The sequence below is a fragment of the Hippocampus zosterae genome, chromosome 19, assembly GCF_025434085.1.
Source record: "Hippocampus zosterae strain Florida chromosome 19, ASM2543408v3, whole genome shotgun sequence".
In the NCBI taxonomy this organism is placed as follows: Eukaryota; Metazoa; Chordata; class Actinopteri; order Syngnathiformes; family Syngnathidae; genus Hippocampus; species Hippocampus zosterae.
In genome coordinates, this window is record NC_067469.1 from 294,878 (window position 1) to 309,358 (window position 14,481).

A 14,481-nucleotide genomic window follows, 5' to 3' on the forward strand; every position below is an offset into this window, starting at 1 on the left:
ACACAAATAAAGCTTTTGCGATTAAAAGAACAACACCATTTATTTTCAAAAGCATGTAGTGAATAACGCTCATTCCATTTTAGAAGCTAAACCAGTTCCTTGTTCCACGTTCGACAAACGGTTTGAAAAATGGTCACTCGACTCCAGTTTGTTCTTTTTTGGGTTGTGAATGCGGAGACGATGCCGTTCGGCTGCTGTTCCGAACTCTGCCAGGCTGTCGGCCAACTGGAAAACGTCCTCGAGTCTCGGCCCGAGCGTCTCCAACAGAAAGCCGCTGAAATGAACTCGACAATACAAACAATGTCCGCTTGCTCTCTTGACTTTTGACTTGACGTATTTTCAAGCGGCCCTTTCGGCCTTCCGTATTTCTTCTTTGTACGTGACGATTAAGAACCGACCACCGACTTCCAGACACGAGCTGCACGTCCCCCCGGCACGTGCTCTTTCGTGACCCCAAATTGCGCGCGTGGCATCAGAAGGCAACGCGGCTGCTCCCGTAGCTCTGGATGAGGGCGATCAATTGGGTGACCTCCGACACGTGCGGGTAAGCGTTCATCACGCCCTCGACCGCGTCCTCGGGGTAGAGTGTGCTCAGCTGGCTCCTCAGCTCTTTGCGCAGCTCGCCGGACGGGCCGCCCGGACGCCGGCCGAGGCCCCGCGCGTCCCCGGGCAGGCTTTGGCTCTGCTGGCGCGCGGGCCGCCACAAGCGGTCCTTGTCCCAAAAGACGAGGGGAGGATCCCGCCGATGCGGGGGCGCGGCCGGGCAGGAGGCCCACGCGCCGGGGGGCACGCCGGCCTGACAGCGAGCGCACGCGCACGCCGAGCACTCGCGGCTATCGTGAGGAAAGCGGCGAGTTCCCGCGTAGCTTTGGCCGGCGCCGGCGCCGCCCGGAAGGGAGCAGTCGTCGCGGCCCAGGCTCCAGCTGGCCACGCCGCTGCTGTAGCTGTAGGGGGGCCGGCCGGCGTCGCGGGGCCCCTCCGGGACGTAGAGTCCGGACACGCGGCCGTCCAGCGAGCCGAAGGCCTCGTCCGCTTCCGCGTCGGGCCGGGCCGGCGGGCCTCTCCGACAGACGCCATGCTCGGCGCGCGGAGGCTCGTCGGTGTCGGCGGAGGGGGGAGGCGCTTTGTAGTTGGACGTCTTGGCTCGGTCTCTGAGCTCATCGGCCACAGACAGCTGCGATCGGTTGGTCCTCTCGGGGTGGTAGAACTTGCACTTGACGCCATAGGTGCATTTCTTGCCTGAAAGAAAGCAGGCGTGCACGTCAGCCGCTCGCGACCGTACGCCGCGTACGATTTCTACGCAACGTATCGCTCGATCTCTCCGCGCTCCGACCGCAGCATTCGGGATGCCGATTGCGCTTGGGATCTCATCCGCCGGTTGCGGTCGACGACGTGAACGCGGGCAATTTGGACCCACCGTAAGGACAGTGCTGCAGTTTGTTGTCCGCATTTTTGGGCTTCTTTCGGAGGAAATCGTCGATGGCGGGGCCGTTTCGGCCCAAAGGATCGTCCGGAGGCATGAACCTGTCGAAGCGCAAATGAGTGGGCGGGCATCCGTTGGGATCGGCGCCCCGGTCTCCCAACGGAGGCGCTTACTTGTCATTGGCGAAGGTGTACATCAGCAGCCGCTCCTCGATGAATTTCTTCCACTGGGGATTCTCCATCTGAAGGTCCCGGTAGTTGTCGTTGGACACGATGATGCCGTCGATGTCGTAAGCCAGCCGCACGATGTAGCGGTCGTCGTAGCACACCACCCTCTTGCCGTTGACGCAACGCGACGGCGTGTACACCAAGATCTTCCTCCTCTCCAGCTCGTGGAGGATGTGTTGATCTGTCGGCCGCGAGGACAGCGCGGGAGCCTCAAGTCACCTTTTCTGCGCGCTACGCCGCGCCGTCATTCTCCGGAAAGTTCTTTTGAGAATCTTTGCAATGACGGCTCATGTGACTACCTGCGATGGGGGCCTCGGGGCGCGGATGCTCCTTCCTCCACATGGGAACGAACACGGTGATGTCTCGCAGACCCTTTTCCCAAAACCAGTTCACTGCCATCTGGAGGCCCTGACACGAAAACACCTTCTTGTCTCCATGGCTTCACACACACACACACACACACACATGGAGTGAACAAAAGCACAAAACTGAGATAGATGTGTGTGTGTGTGTGTGTGTGCGCTTCCTCCTTTCATAAGGCAGCAGCCAGGTCAACAGTGACACTTCTGCAAAATAGCAGTAACGGATTCCATCCCCAAAAAAGGTCCCACTGAATTGATTTATAGATTCAAGAAGTGACCAAGTGGCATGTCCACACGGTGGGACACAAAATGGAACACGCTAGGTTAGCGTAGTCAGTGAAAATCAAGTCAGAGCAAGCCAATGAGATGACGTTCCAAAACGGGACAAAGGAGATGTTTGAACCTTTTGAACATTTTAGGGGGCGGGATTTTGCACCCGCGTGGCGTCTGACGACGTCGCGTTGGAGAAGAGTGACGACGCACCGCAGGATTTCTTGCGTTGAATCTCAACAGCCGACGCTGGCAAAAACAAAGTCCTCCCGTCAATGGCGGCGGTCCAGCGTGCAGCTACGTCTTCAAATACTTGAAAGTGAAATCAAAAGTTCCTCCAGCTCGAAAGAATGCCGAGCTCCCCGTGGGCGTTCAAGAGGGTCAAAGGCATGAGCGCAATTTCAAAGAGGCACAGGCCACGTTCATGAGTGAAGTAGGGGAACGCATCAAATTGCTTGTTCCACCTTTTCATAAAGGGAAAGTAGTAAAAGAACATGCCATTGTAATGCAGTACGGTCAGTATTTCCGTGGCTTTTCACTGCCGCTGTTACATTTGACCACAAAAAAAAAAGTTGAAGAATAATGTGTTCAATGTGCAGCTGTCCAAATAGTTGCGATCGCTTTGGTTCTTCCTTATCCTGCAGGTGTCGGCTAAGCATAAAGGTGTGACCGAGAACAATTCGGCGTTTTTTTCCCCCCCAACAACTTCCTTGTTCGACTCGTGTTGATCACACAGAGACAACTGTTACAAGCGTTGGGTTACAATGTTTGTGAGACGCTTGATGGAATGCGCCGGCGACTTCAAAGTGACGCTTTCCCCCGTGTGCAGTCGCTCGAAGAAGACAAATCGAAGCAAATGACACGTTTTCACTTCCTGCTACTGTAAAGAGGAAGCAAAGTTGGATATGAACTGAAAGAACAAGCACTGAAGGCAAGTTCACAAAGAACAACACCCCCCCCCCCGTTTATAATGTCTGTGAACCCAACTTGTCAAGCTTCCATCGATTACTGTGGTAGAAATATCGCGGCCCGCGTGCCAAATGGTGATCCCACTTTTTAGCTCTGTGTTCGCTTTTAAAAGTAGCAACTCAGGATAGACATTTCCACTGTGACTTCCGCTTCAACTAGCGACGTGGCAAATTATCTTTGCATCGTTCGCTGGAAATTAAAAACGTACACACACACATGCACACGCCACGCTGCCCCGACCTACGAGTTTTTCGTGATTTTGAGATCAGAGCATTCCATGGCGGCCGCGATTCCACTCACTGAACTCTTCTCAAGGTAAAAGAAGCTCCGAGCTGTTGAAGTTTGCAGTCAACCCGAATAGAAAGCAAAGAGGATGACACCAGAATAGGACCTGAAACAAAGGCCAGGCTAACGTGCCCTGAAAAACGATTGTTGACATGCTAACCGTTAGCATCGCGAGTCACCTTTTCGAACTCTCGAGGCAAAGGGCAGAGCAAGTGTAGACGGACGCGATGAGGAAACTGGCGGCCATATACTGTATTCTCGTTCCTCTCCAAAACAAGAGCGACGGGCAAATGTGGGACAACGTGAATATGAAGAAGAGCCACTTTGCTCCGAGTTTGTTAATCTGACTGTACGATACTGCCCGCGGTGGCCAAAATGTGCACAGCAGAAGAAGCTGGATGACTTGAAGTATGAAATCACGATCCACAAACTGTTTAATGCTTTCACGTTACATTTAAGGACTTTTTTTTAACTATAAAGCGGGATCGAACAACTCAACATGAGACTCTGGTGAAAAGGTTCACGAGAAATTTCTGTAGGGTCCGACATCAATGGTCATTCTCTACACCCCCCTAGAGCGTATCTTATTATATTATGAGTGAGGGTGGGTGGGTGGGCGTCCAATCAGGGGACACGCAAGCATTTTTGTCAAGCCGCCGCGCCTCCTCCGGAGCCTTTGGCCGCACGTAACGACAAAGGAAAGCATCTGGCGGGAGCCGACTCACCTCATGGCAACGTTGCTTCCGTCCAAGACGACGGGCCTGAAGGCCAGAGCGCCGTCTTGATCCGCAAGTCTTGATGCGGCGGGTCCGCCGGGGGGGCCGCAGCCTCTCGACACCAGCTTGGGGCTGCGCGGGACGCTTGCGTCACTGCGAAGGCGGCAGGTCCTGATTAGCTCTTGGAGAATGTCGTTGGTCTGGGCGTCGCGGTGGAGGCTCTTCAGCACCCTGTCGATGTCCTCGTGCGAGTAGCCCAACTTGAGAAAACGCTCCACTTTGGCGTGCTGCTTTCGGAGCTCCATGTCCCGCTCCGGGGGGGGACGTGGAAAATCTTCTTCGGGCACGGTCGGAAAGCCTCTCACGCTGGCTTCCTCGGCGGCGATCGGCCTGCGTATCGGAACGGTTCAAAGTGAAGAATTCCATTGGATACGGTGCGGCTCACTTCCAGACTTTTTTGGGGGGGCTCGCATACGTTCGAATGAGCTCGTCAACGAGGCTCGTGGGGCATCGGCCCAACTCGTTTCTTGGGTGCCGTTCACGTGTCGCGTCAGAATCGCAATTACAAGCAAAATGATAAAAGCGGGCAGACTCTCCAATGGCCCGGACGCGGCCACCGATCAATCCGTCAGCCAAGTAGGAGGTCAAATAAAAGAAAGCAAAAGAGAAAAGCGGTCACGTTCATCGGGGTGCCGCGTGAAGTGTCACGGGCAGACGTATGAAGTGGATACTGGTGTCAAAACAGGAGCCACGCGACATGATGATGAAAGGCTTTCGCTGCACAAACACGGAAAACAACCCAAACAAAAGCCCGTCCTTATCTCCCAGATAAAATCTTGCCATCGGCTTGAAGCTTTTGACATGAGCGCGTGCTCCGTGTCATCTCAAGTACAAGGGAGACAAAAGCATGACAAAATGTTGCCTTTTCATTTCCATGAAGACATTCTGCAGAGGAAAAAACCCAAGCCGAAGCAAAAGTGGCCTGAAAGCGCTCCCACTCGCTCACTTTGGCTCCCGGCGTGGCACGTACACCGCACGTAACGTGACCCCCAACTCACCGTTCCAACAATGACAACTCCCAAACGGACCCGACTTCACGTTGAAAAGAATTCCGTCAAAGAATTTGGGAGTGCAATTTGGCGGGGTCCTTCTCCATCCGAGAACCCAGGCCGGATGACGGAGCCGATTCGGAGCGTGTGGACGGCTGGCTGTGCCTCGGCGCTCTGAGCAACGCGGCCGTCATCCTGAGCCAGCGACTCTTATAACTCAGAGGAGGAAGTAGCTGCTGAGAGCGGTAGAAGAAGGGGAAAAAAAAAAAGAAAAGATAATTTACACTCACTTCCTCGTCAGGACTCAGCCCGAGGGCTTTATTTTCCCTTTGAGCTCTTCCTGGTAGGGTGCCATCAACATTTGCCGAAAGCTTGCAACTCACCCGGAACTGGTTTGCTTTGCTTTTTTTTTTCTTCTTCTTTTGAATGGAAACCACAACAAAGACCGTTTGAGCACACTTCAATCTTGTTCTTCAAGCGGCACGGCAACGCTGATAAAACAACCGCACTAATTTGCTCCCTCCGAGCAGGGATTTGCCAAACTTGGGCCGGAAGGTGATGAGGGCCCCCCTTCCCTCCTCGCCCCCGGACGGAGGGTCAGCAAATTTCACAAGTGAATAAAGACATGAAACGAAAACAACGGCCGCGTCCTTGCCCCTCCCTCAGTGGATTCACGAATTGAAAAGGCGCGTTTGCCGGATCAAGGGTCAAGCGGGGCCGAGAACCGGCTTCCAATTTCAACCGGCTTTCCCGTGACTGTTTAACAAGCTCATCGAGTGGGGACGTTTCCTGACTCGAGAAGTGATCAGACTGGAGTTGTAGGTTCTTTTCTGAGGTGAAAGTACGGCGTGACTGTCAAAAACAGAAAAGAACCCCGGGCAAAGTTTACGCTACTCAGAGACAGGGAAGTAGTTGACTCACAATGAAAGCGCACTTTAACTCTTATCTAGCGAGCGGGATGTCAAAGTTCTCCGGAGCGTTCGTCTGATTTGCTGTGTGGTGCTCGCACACTGTTTGTGGAGTCAAGTTGCAGCCAATGACTAAATAAGCCATGCGCTGGCAAACATCAAGTGGTCGTTACAAAATGCAAGATGTTACAATGGTAGGGCACTGGTTGGAACACTTCATTGGAGTGCAACAGTAGATTAGGGGGAGGGGGGGGGGTTTCCAGTTCGCGGTTCCCTCACCAAAAAACGAGACACCAATTCTAACGCGGAGCCAGCCGGGCATCTTTGGATAGAGAATAAAGGTTGCGACAAAGTCCGTTTCCCCGGACAGCTTGTGGAGAGACGGACGCAGGGGCAAGACTGGGCGTCGGCGTTTTGTTTTGGCGCTGCTTAAAAGAGCGCCACTTTCGAGGCCAATGCGCCTTGAAATGGGGAACGGGTTGTGAAACTTCAATCCTTGTACCGTGAGCCGTTTGAACTTTTGCGGACAGAGCCAGCAAGAGCGCACAACACTAAAGTCAAAGCAAAACAGGAACTTTTAATGGCTTAGAAATGAGCGCAGGACTAAGAACTCGCAGCGCGCAAAAGAACCTCATGTTCTCTGAGCAATGCGATTCGATTAGACTTGCGTGAAAGGGGTCGGACCGGATCAAAAACACAAGACGAAAAGCAGCCCTGCTTTTTTTTGGGTGGGGGTCGGTTAAGCCTGGCCGCTCGTAATTCCTGGAGCAAAACCTACTCGTAATTGGTGTCAGCGTTGCGTTTCGCAACGGCTTCTATTATTATCCCACAGCCGACTCCAATTAGCGCGGGAGCGAAAGACAAAGAGAGAGGTGAAATATGAAAAGCTTTCCTCTCATTGAAATGGCCGCTGCAGATATGCGGGACTAGATTTCAGTGAACTTGGGGAATCGGACTCGCCACTCAACTCACTGCACGTAAAGCTCAGAAAGAAATCGTCTGGAAATATGAAAAGAAGAAGAGTTTATGGAAGGGGCGGGGCCGCAACTACGCTCGGTGCAGTCCACCGTCTGTATTCACGTTGGACCGATGGGTGGCCTCCTGGGAATCGCTGGCGCGGCGAGGATTCATGGTATAAAGACAAAAAAGAACGTGAAAATGCGACGGAGAAATGAATGCGTTCAAGTTTGGTGGTCGGGCTGGCAACGCAAGATGGCCGCCAGCGGCTTCCCTTCTCCCGACGGCGAGTCAACGGCTTTGTTCGTCCAGTCGGATAGAAGTCCGTGAAGCGAGACGTGACTTCAAGGAATTCATTCATTTTATGTGGTCATTTTTTTTTAATTTACAATAATGCGCCGGTGCAAGATGACAGGTACAGTGGTCACATGATAGGTAACGAGGAGCAAGTAGTTAGCCGGCTGTCCAAACACAGAGAGCTCACTAAATAGGCTCTCATGACCAAATATTCCGCCTAGAAAAATGGTAACCTGGATACGAGTGTGTTAAACACCGTTAACATATTCACCTACTGAGACAATGCAAGTGTGATTATAGTGGACTCTTGTGAGTGGACTGAAGCTTGAAGAGACCAAATGAACTCCTTTCCGACAGACGCACCCCGAAATGGTGTCGAAAAACCTTCCCGGAAGCCGTTACGGCTGAACCGAGCGCACTTCGCAGACGGTGTCGCAACGCGTCTCAATACTTTTGTCCATATAGTGGAGGTGAATGCACGGCGCACCTGGCTGAAATTCAATGGCGAGGGATTTCATTCAAATACCGTATATGCCACGCGCGTTAAGAAAATATGTCATGAGATGAGGAGGCGGAATCGTTTTTGCCGTTTGATAACACGGACATATGAAGTGCACGCAGTTCATCTGTATCTGCTTCTGTCTTGGACCTTGGAGTTCCTGGGCGACCGACTGCGACTCCTCCGACTCCGGTCCCGTCCCCCTTTCACGTGTTTGTCCCTGGATTTGGCGTGCCGACGTTCCCTGTCTCGAGAGCGGGAGCGGGAGCGGGAGCGCTGCCGGTCCAACTTGCGGTCTCGCCGGCCGCCATCGTCGTCCTGGAGAGATGACAGTACGGAGAATGGCTTAACAAGCGGTACGGTTGGAATCCGCAGGCCGGCGGCAGGGGAGAACACACGGAATCTTGAGTGAACAAATGGCTCAAAGCATTTGGGGAGGGACAAGAAAAAAAAAGAATCTTGCCATCAAGTATTTTTGCTGCCCGCTGAAATGCAAACTTTTCAATGCGTTGCAAATACAGACGGCTAAGCCACGGCAGCGCCATTTCTTGTTTCATGCAACTCGTTCCACTAAGCGGCAAATGTGTACTTGCTCTTCAGAAAGCGCCGGTGGGCCTTGGACATTCTTTATTGGAATTTTTTTCAATAGCGCCACTCTTGGCTTGTGATGAACGGCTAGCGCCCAGAGTTTATGGAGGCTAAGCCACCATTTCATCCACATGTGTATATCGGGTTGAGTTTTGCACGAACAGTACCTTGTGTTTTTTGGACTTCTTGCTTCCTTCGGCATCCGAATGATGATGTCTCTTCTCTCTATGTTTTTTCTGTCCCGGCGCCGCCTCCTCCTCCTCCACGAGCAGGTCATATCGGGAACTTTTGGAGGGGTTAGGGAAAGCTTAACTCGGCTCATGTTAAGCTATTGCGGTCCAAAATCACATTCTGACCAAAGTCAAGCATCCCGAGTCAACGCGTGAGGATACTCTTGCTTGGGCTTCGCTTGATCTTTCAGAGTCAGTTTGGAGCGCTTCTCCAAGTCGTTCTCATAAGCCTTGAAGTCCTCTTTGGTGTACTTCCCACCTGCAAGGCATCATGAGGAGGATGGTCGTGTCGTGCAAAAGGTTAAATACATTTAAGAAGAAAAATCAGGTGGAGCGCATGCGGCAAGGAGTACCTTTCCCCTTCCACTTGATCTTTGACACAGACTGGCTGAAATCGACGTGAATGCGCCGATCGTCGATGAGCACGTTATCCATTTTAAAGTAGGCCTTTTCACAGTCTTCTTGCTGTCAAGTTGTGCAACCGACAAAAAAAAAAACATTGACGGCCCCGTTCGTGCCAGTGAGCGACGGATGAAGCCCACCTTTTCAAATTCGATGAAAGCGTAGCAGAGGGAATCTCCGGTTTTCCAGTCACGAATGATTTCGCAGCTGCACAAAACGGAACCAAAGACAGGACTTTAGGAAAGCAACAGGTATGTGCACAGGGCGTCCATGTTCAAAGAAACTTTATTGACCTTTTAATGTGGCCAAAGCGAGAAAAGATGATTTCGAGATCCTCATCTGTGGTCACTGGGTTCAGCTTGCACACAAAGAGCACATCCTCGGGAGGCTTTACGTCTGCGTCGGGGAGGTCGCCCACCTGGAGGAAGGGCGGACGGACACTGAACGCAAGCGTGGCGATGCGGCTCCAGTAACTTCACTCCAGGATCGAGGCTCTCCTGACCATCTCCAGCAGGATGGCTCGGGTTTTGGCTTCTTTCTCCTGAAGTCTCTCCTCCACTTCTTCAGCCGCTTTCCCGTCGGCATCGTCGATCGCTTCGTCTGCGCCAATCCGGCCGCTCTTCACCCACATAAAATAAGCATTAAGTTGGCAGATACGTGTGGCATCTCCAGCGAGTATGTCAAATTTGCAGGACGCTCGCAACAAAGTAGACCAAAAATCCTGCACTCACGTCGAGCTGCTCTTTGGTGGGCTCAGGAGAGCGATCGGGCACCGGGAGATCCCCAGGGTCATCAAAAGGGTCATCGAGGATCACCGTGTGGTTTATTCTAACGCGACACGCCATCAATAAAGCTTTGTTCAATCGGAAGGAATTTCTTCGAGTCGCAATGCAACTCACCTGATGTCCTGAAACGGAACAAAGTCTGTGTCGACAAAAGTCTCGTTGATTTTAGCCACAATGTCCAATCCCTCCGACACTTCCCCGAAAACAGTGTGCACGCCGTCCAGGTAATCCAGGTTTTCGCCAGTCGTAATGAGGAACTGGAAAGAAGAAAACAGACAACTTTTATCCCCGTTTTATCTCATCCGCAGTTTTTATAACTCACCTGTGAACCATGCTGGTCACTTCCATTGTTAACCATGGACACCGTTCCCTTTTTTCTGTGTTTAATACGTGGGGCTTTCTCGGAATCGAAAAAACGGGCCTGGTCTCCGTACAGTTTGCTAATGACGCACAAAAGAGGGCGCTGCTGTCAATGTACGGTGGTGAAGAAAGGTAGCAATAGGAGATTCACATGACCCACCAGAAGACCGACTCTCCGCCCCGACCCGTCCCGGTGGGGTCCCCAGTTTGGATGATGAAGTCTCTCTGCAAGGAAATAAAGAAATAAATAAACGACAAAAGAGGAAAAAGTGGGTCAGGGGGCAAATAAATTGGTAGCGAAACATATCTTGGTTGACTTTTTTGTGTGTATTCTCGAGGCTTCACTCATAGGAAGAGCTCGCACGTACCTGTACGTTGTGGATAAGGCAGTAGTTGTAGTATTTTATCTTGCATAATTTCAGAAAGTTGAGGCAAGCTGAAGAGAAGACACGCATAGTTTACTTTGGTCGTTACATTTCGAAAACCTCTTCGCTTTCCGCTCTTTTTCTTATGCCTGACGAAAGGTAGAAAGGCTTCAACGGTGTGTTGTTGATTTGGCGTTTACTAGCTGACTAAGTAGCGAGCAAGCTAACGGCACGTGCTTATTCTCAAATAAGTGACATCTTACCGATAATTTATTGAGGGATTATCATATGACCGCCTTTGCTTTCAAAAACGGACACGATTTTGCTTACCTTTTGGCCTTTCTTCTGTGAATAAATCAATCACAATATCACCGAGCGTCGTTTCAAGAAGGACCGCCATTCCAACATGTACGATCTCGCGAGAAAATAACGAGATCGCAAGTTCACGCGCGTGCGCTGTTCCTACTTCCTTGTCAACAGTGCGATAGTACTGTTCTGCTAAAAAAAAAAATAAGATTGACCGGAATTAGAATGGCATGGCCGACTCTTATAGTAATATTTCTATTTTTTGTCAATACAAAGCATACCGAGTCAACACTGAATACGGTAAGAACTCTACTGGTAAACACTATTGTACTACTGACATCGACGTTACGGTCTGTATTTTAAAGGTCAACCCCTTTTGTTTTTGGTTTTTACGTGTTAGCCTTTAAGTTAGTTGATTCCTCGCCTCAAAAAGTGGTTAATAGTGTGAATGGGAGTTCGTTGGAAATATGTGGCAATAACAGTCTGCGAGCCAACAGTGCAAAAAAAAAATAGAAATAGAAAAAAGACTCAACGCTTGTTTGAGGAAACTGATGGAGTTACGACTTAAACTGAGCAGTGGAATCAGAAAAATCTGTTGATGGCTCTGGGCTGGTATTATGTATCACAATCTTGGTGACTAACATTGATTATTGCAGGAAAATATCCTGATCAATGTGACAGCAGGGGTGCTGGCAGAAGCACACGAGTCTAACAACTTGCAGGTAGAGTGCACTCAGTTTGTGGTTTCTTAACAATTACCCATCTGACAAAGCTGCTATTTGTTGTTTCAGATTACTTTAAACCTATCGGTGAGCATGGAGGAGGTATTGGTAAATGATGTTCCTGTTCAGTTGTCGGGGGTGACCAGATTCAACTGTCAAGCAGTGCTCTGTAAGTCAACGTCCCACCAAAATCAATTTCTTTCCCCACCGTGAACACTAATGCCTCCGATTTACTTGTTTTGTCAGTGGATAGCATCAATGGAAGCAGAGAGTATGAAGGCGGGGACCTGGTGTCAACCGTTACCCGGGTTATGGTGACTCAGAAGCGACTCTCGAGTGACTTGGAAGAATTGGTGTGCCTGCAGGTGTTTAGTGAAGTCATTGAGTTGGAGGGCAAACAGGTACACATCATATAACATGAAGGTCGTCAACATGCTTCAAATTGTATTTGCTCATGTTTTACTTGTAGATAGATTGATAGAAAGCAGGGGCTGCCTTTACTAGGCGATGAGTGCTTTTGGTTTGCGGTTGAGGCAGCACCGCTTGCCACGACAGATGAATGCATAGAATAAAATCCGACTGTCACCTTCATTGATTTAAACGGTCTATTTCTGAATGTGCAGCTTGGTAAGTGAGGAAGAACCAGTAGCAAGCAGAAGAGAATTTTGGAAGACTTTTTCAGCTGACACCATCAAAGTGGAAGGAGAGCGAGAAATGACTCCACCAAATTTGTATTTTGTAGGTTCAGCAGCCTGATGTGTGTGAGGTGAAAATAGTGATGAGCCCAGATTTCCAGAAGCTGGCTCAATTTACCAACATTTACCCCATCGGACACAGTGAGATCTTCAAAGTTTCCAGAGACCGTGACGTGGTCATCACAAATCCAACAAATCCTATCAAAGGTATGGTGAACACACATCGGTCACAGGCAATCAACTGACAAATCTCTTTTTTTTGTTTTTTAAATCATCAGAGGAGCAAATGATGCTACAGACGACCAGTCAGTACCCACTAAAACACTCGGAGACGACACAAGAAGAGATTGCAGCTCCAGGAAAACTACCAGAGACGCCGCTTCGCATGGACCCCGACCTCTTGAATGATATCAAATCTGAAAAAGCCGAAGATGGAGACCTGGGCCGGCAAGACGGGATTGCAACCGACAGTTCACCAAAACAATTCCTCTCGTACTCGGTGCGAAGATACTTTTTGGTGTAGTGTTGTCTTTAAAGGGGAAGTCAAGTCAAAGGTTGTCTTGACTAAAATATGTTCTATGCGGCCCCACTAGACTAAACATGGCATTCTGATGGGGGGGGGGGCGGTGTATATATATATTTGTAAAACCTTGTGAGTAAATATGTCAATGCGTTCATTGTGCGTCGACTTGATTTGCCGTTTTGCTGTTTCTATCTGGTCAGGCCATGTGTCGTTGGCTGGAAGAAATGAGAGCGCGTCTGAGACACTTGTGCGCCGAATCACTGCCTCTCTTCTTCCTGGTTATGTGGGTTGTCGTCATCGGTGTTGCTGGATCAGCCGTCATTGTCAAGATATTGGACTGCTTCTTCCCAACTCGTGAACAAAAGTGAGTTTGGTTGAAGGTCTTATTTTTTTTTTTCCCCTCACTGGGAGCCGCTAGATCATCTGCTGCGAACAACGAGTACGTACACATTTTAACATGTTCTGAGGTTCACTGGCTAAAGTCCACTTTTTGGGGGGCGGGGTTCTCACAGGCGGATTTGTCATCTAAACACATCGAGTCCGAGGCCGGACGAAGAGAAGCACATTCTCCTGGAGAACACGGAATTAGAAGAAGAGGACGAGTGAGGCGTGAAATGAGGCCTGTCCTGTCAGTTCTTCATTTTCTTTTGTGTCGTGTGCAATTTGGAGAAGCAAAGCATGCCGACCGCACGTCCATTCGTCCTATTCAGCCGAGTGGCGAAATCCATTGCCAAAATGGATATGTCACCCATCCATCCATTCATTATTTTATGTCCGAGAAAAATCTGCTTTTAATTTGGCGCAATTTAGGATCTTTGAAATGACGATTATTTTCCAATTTCCAACGAAGAGCATGCACTTTCATATTCTTATATATTGGAGCGGATGAAAACATCCCAACGATTTCTGCCGGACTGCACCGTGGTCACCGCAACCATGAATCTGTCGTTGTTTGTAAAGGCTGAATTGATCCGGCATCGGTTTAGATCTCATCCGTGTACTTTATGTGAGCGTCGGTGAGTGGATAAAGTGGTGAATGAAAAGACCATTGTGTTGATTTAGGTTAGTAGTCATATGAATTGACACATTTGTTGCGTAGATAAGCGGGTCAAATAAGTGCCACAAAATGTGTGTTTTTCTTTCTCCTTAAGGCCCGACTTGTGAATTCCTGACACACTCGGCTTTGTGATCGATTTCATGTCCTTTCACAGTCCCACATGGTGGAATGTAGTGCTGGATGACTTGCTTTTTGTCCGTGTGTGTGTGTGAAATGCACGTTTTCCAACTGCACCTCGATCGGTGCGTCTCAAAACATTTCTGTCGACATCGGGTATGGTCCAACTCAGCTTGATCGATACTAAACTGTACTGGACGAGCCCCGAATAAATTTTCTGAAGAAAAATGTGAAGCCTGCGAGCACACGTTTCAGAGTCCAGTTGAACATCACATTATTGTTTTCTTTGTTTTAAAAAAAAAGTTTTATTCGTAGATTGATAGCTTTCTTTGCAAGTGGAAGCACACTGTTCCATATAAAAGCAAGTGC

At 49.9% G+C, this 14,481-nt stretch overlaps 3 protein-coding genes across 3 annotated transcripts; 1 reads left to right on the top strand and 2 right to left on the bottom strand.

Annotated features, from left to right (window-relative positions):
- Positions 1-21: 21 nt before the first annotated feature.
- Positions 22-5,859, bottom strand: LOC127591834 (ribonuclease ZC3H12A-like). The gene is made up of 6 exons (XM_052052069.1): positions 5,311-5,859; positions 4,262-4,642; positions 1,950-2,089; positions 1,597-1,831; positions 1,418-1,524; positions 22-1,239 (listed from the first exon to the last, which is right to left on the bottom strand). The coding sequence occupies exons 2-6, from the start codon at positions 4,555-4,557 to the stop codon at positions 473-475; spliced, it is 1,545 nt and encodes a 514-aa protein (XP_051908029.1). The 5' UTR covers positions 4,558-4,642; positions 5,311-5,859; the 3' UTR covers positions 22-472.
- Positions 5,860-6,938: 1,079 nt separating this feature from the next.
- On the bottom strand, positions 6,939-11,152 carry ppil4 (peptidylprolyl isomerase (cyclophilin)-like 4). Its single transcript, XM_052053548.1, has 13 exons — positions 11,023-11,152; positions 10,696-10,763; positions 10,488-10,552; positions 10,290-10,407; positions 10,082-10,224; positions 9,914-10,010; positions 9,685-9,801; positions 9,476-9,600; positions 9,323-9,389; positions 9,134-9,245; positions 8,943-9,039; positions 8,718-8,835; positions 6,939-8,280 (listed from the first exon to the last, which is right to left on the bottom strand). Exons 1-13 carry the CDS (start codon positions 11,090-11,092, stop codon positions 8,086-8,088), a joined length of 1,392 nt encoding a protein of 463 aa, XP_051909508.1. The 5' UTR covers positions 11,093-11,152; the 3' UTR covers positions 6,939-8,085.
- On the top strand, positions 11,152-14,346 carry ginm1 (glycoprotein integral membrane 1). Its single transcript, XM_052053555.1, has 8 exons — positions 11,152-11,298; positions 11,655-11,720; positions 11,790-11,889; positions 11,967-12,121; positions 12,463-12,622; positions 12,694-12,914; positions 13,139-13,302; positions 13,451-14,346. The coding sequence occupies exons 1-8, from the start codon at positions 11,224-11,226 to the stop codon at positions 13,542-13,544; spliced, it is 1,035 nt and encodes a 344-aa protein (XP_051909515.1). The 5' UTR covers positions 11,152-11,223; the 3' UTR covers positions 13,545-14,346.
- The last annotated feature ends 135 nt before the right edge of the window (positions 14,347-14,481 follow it).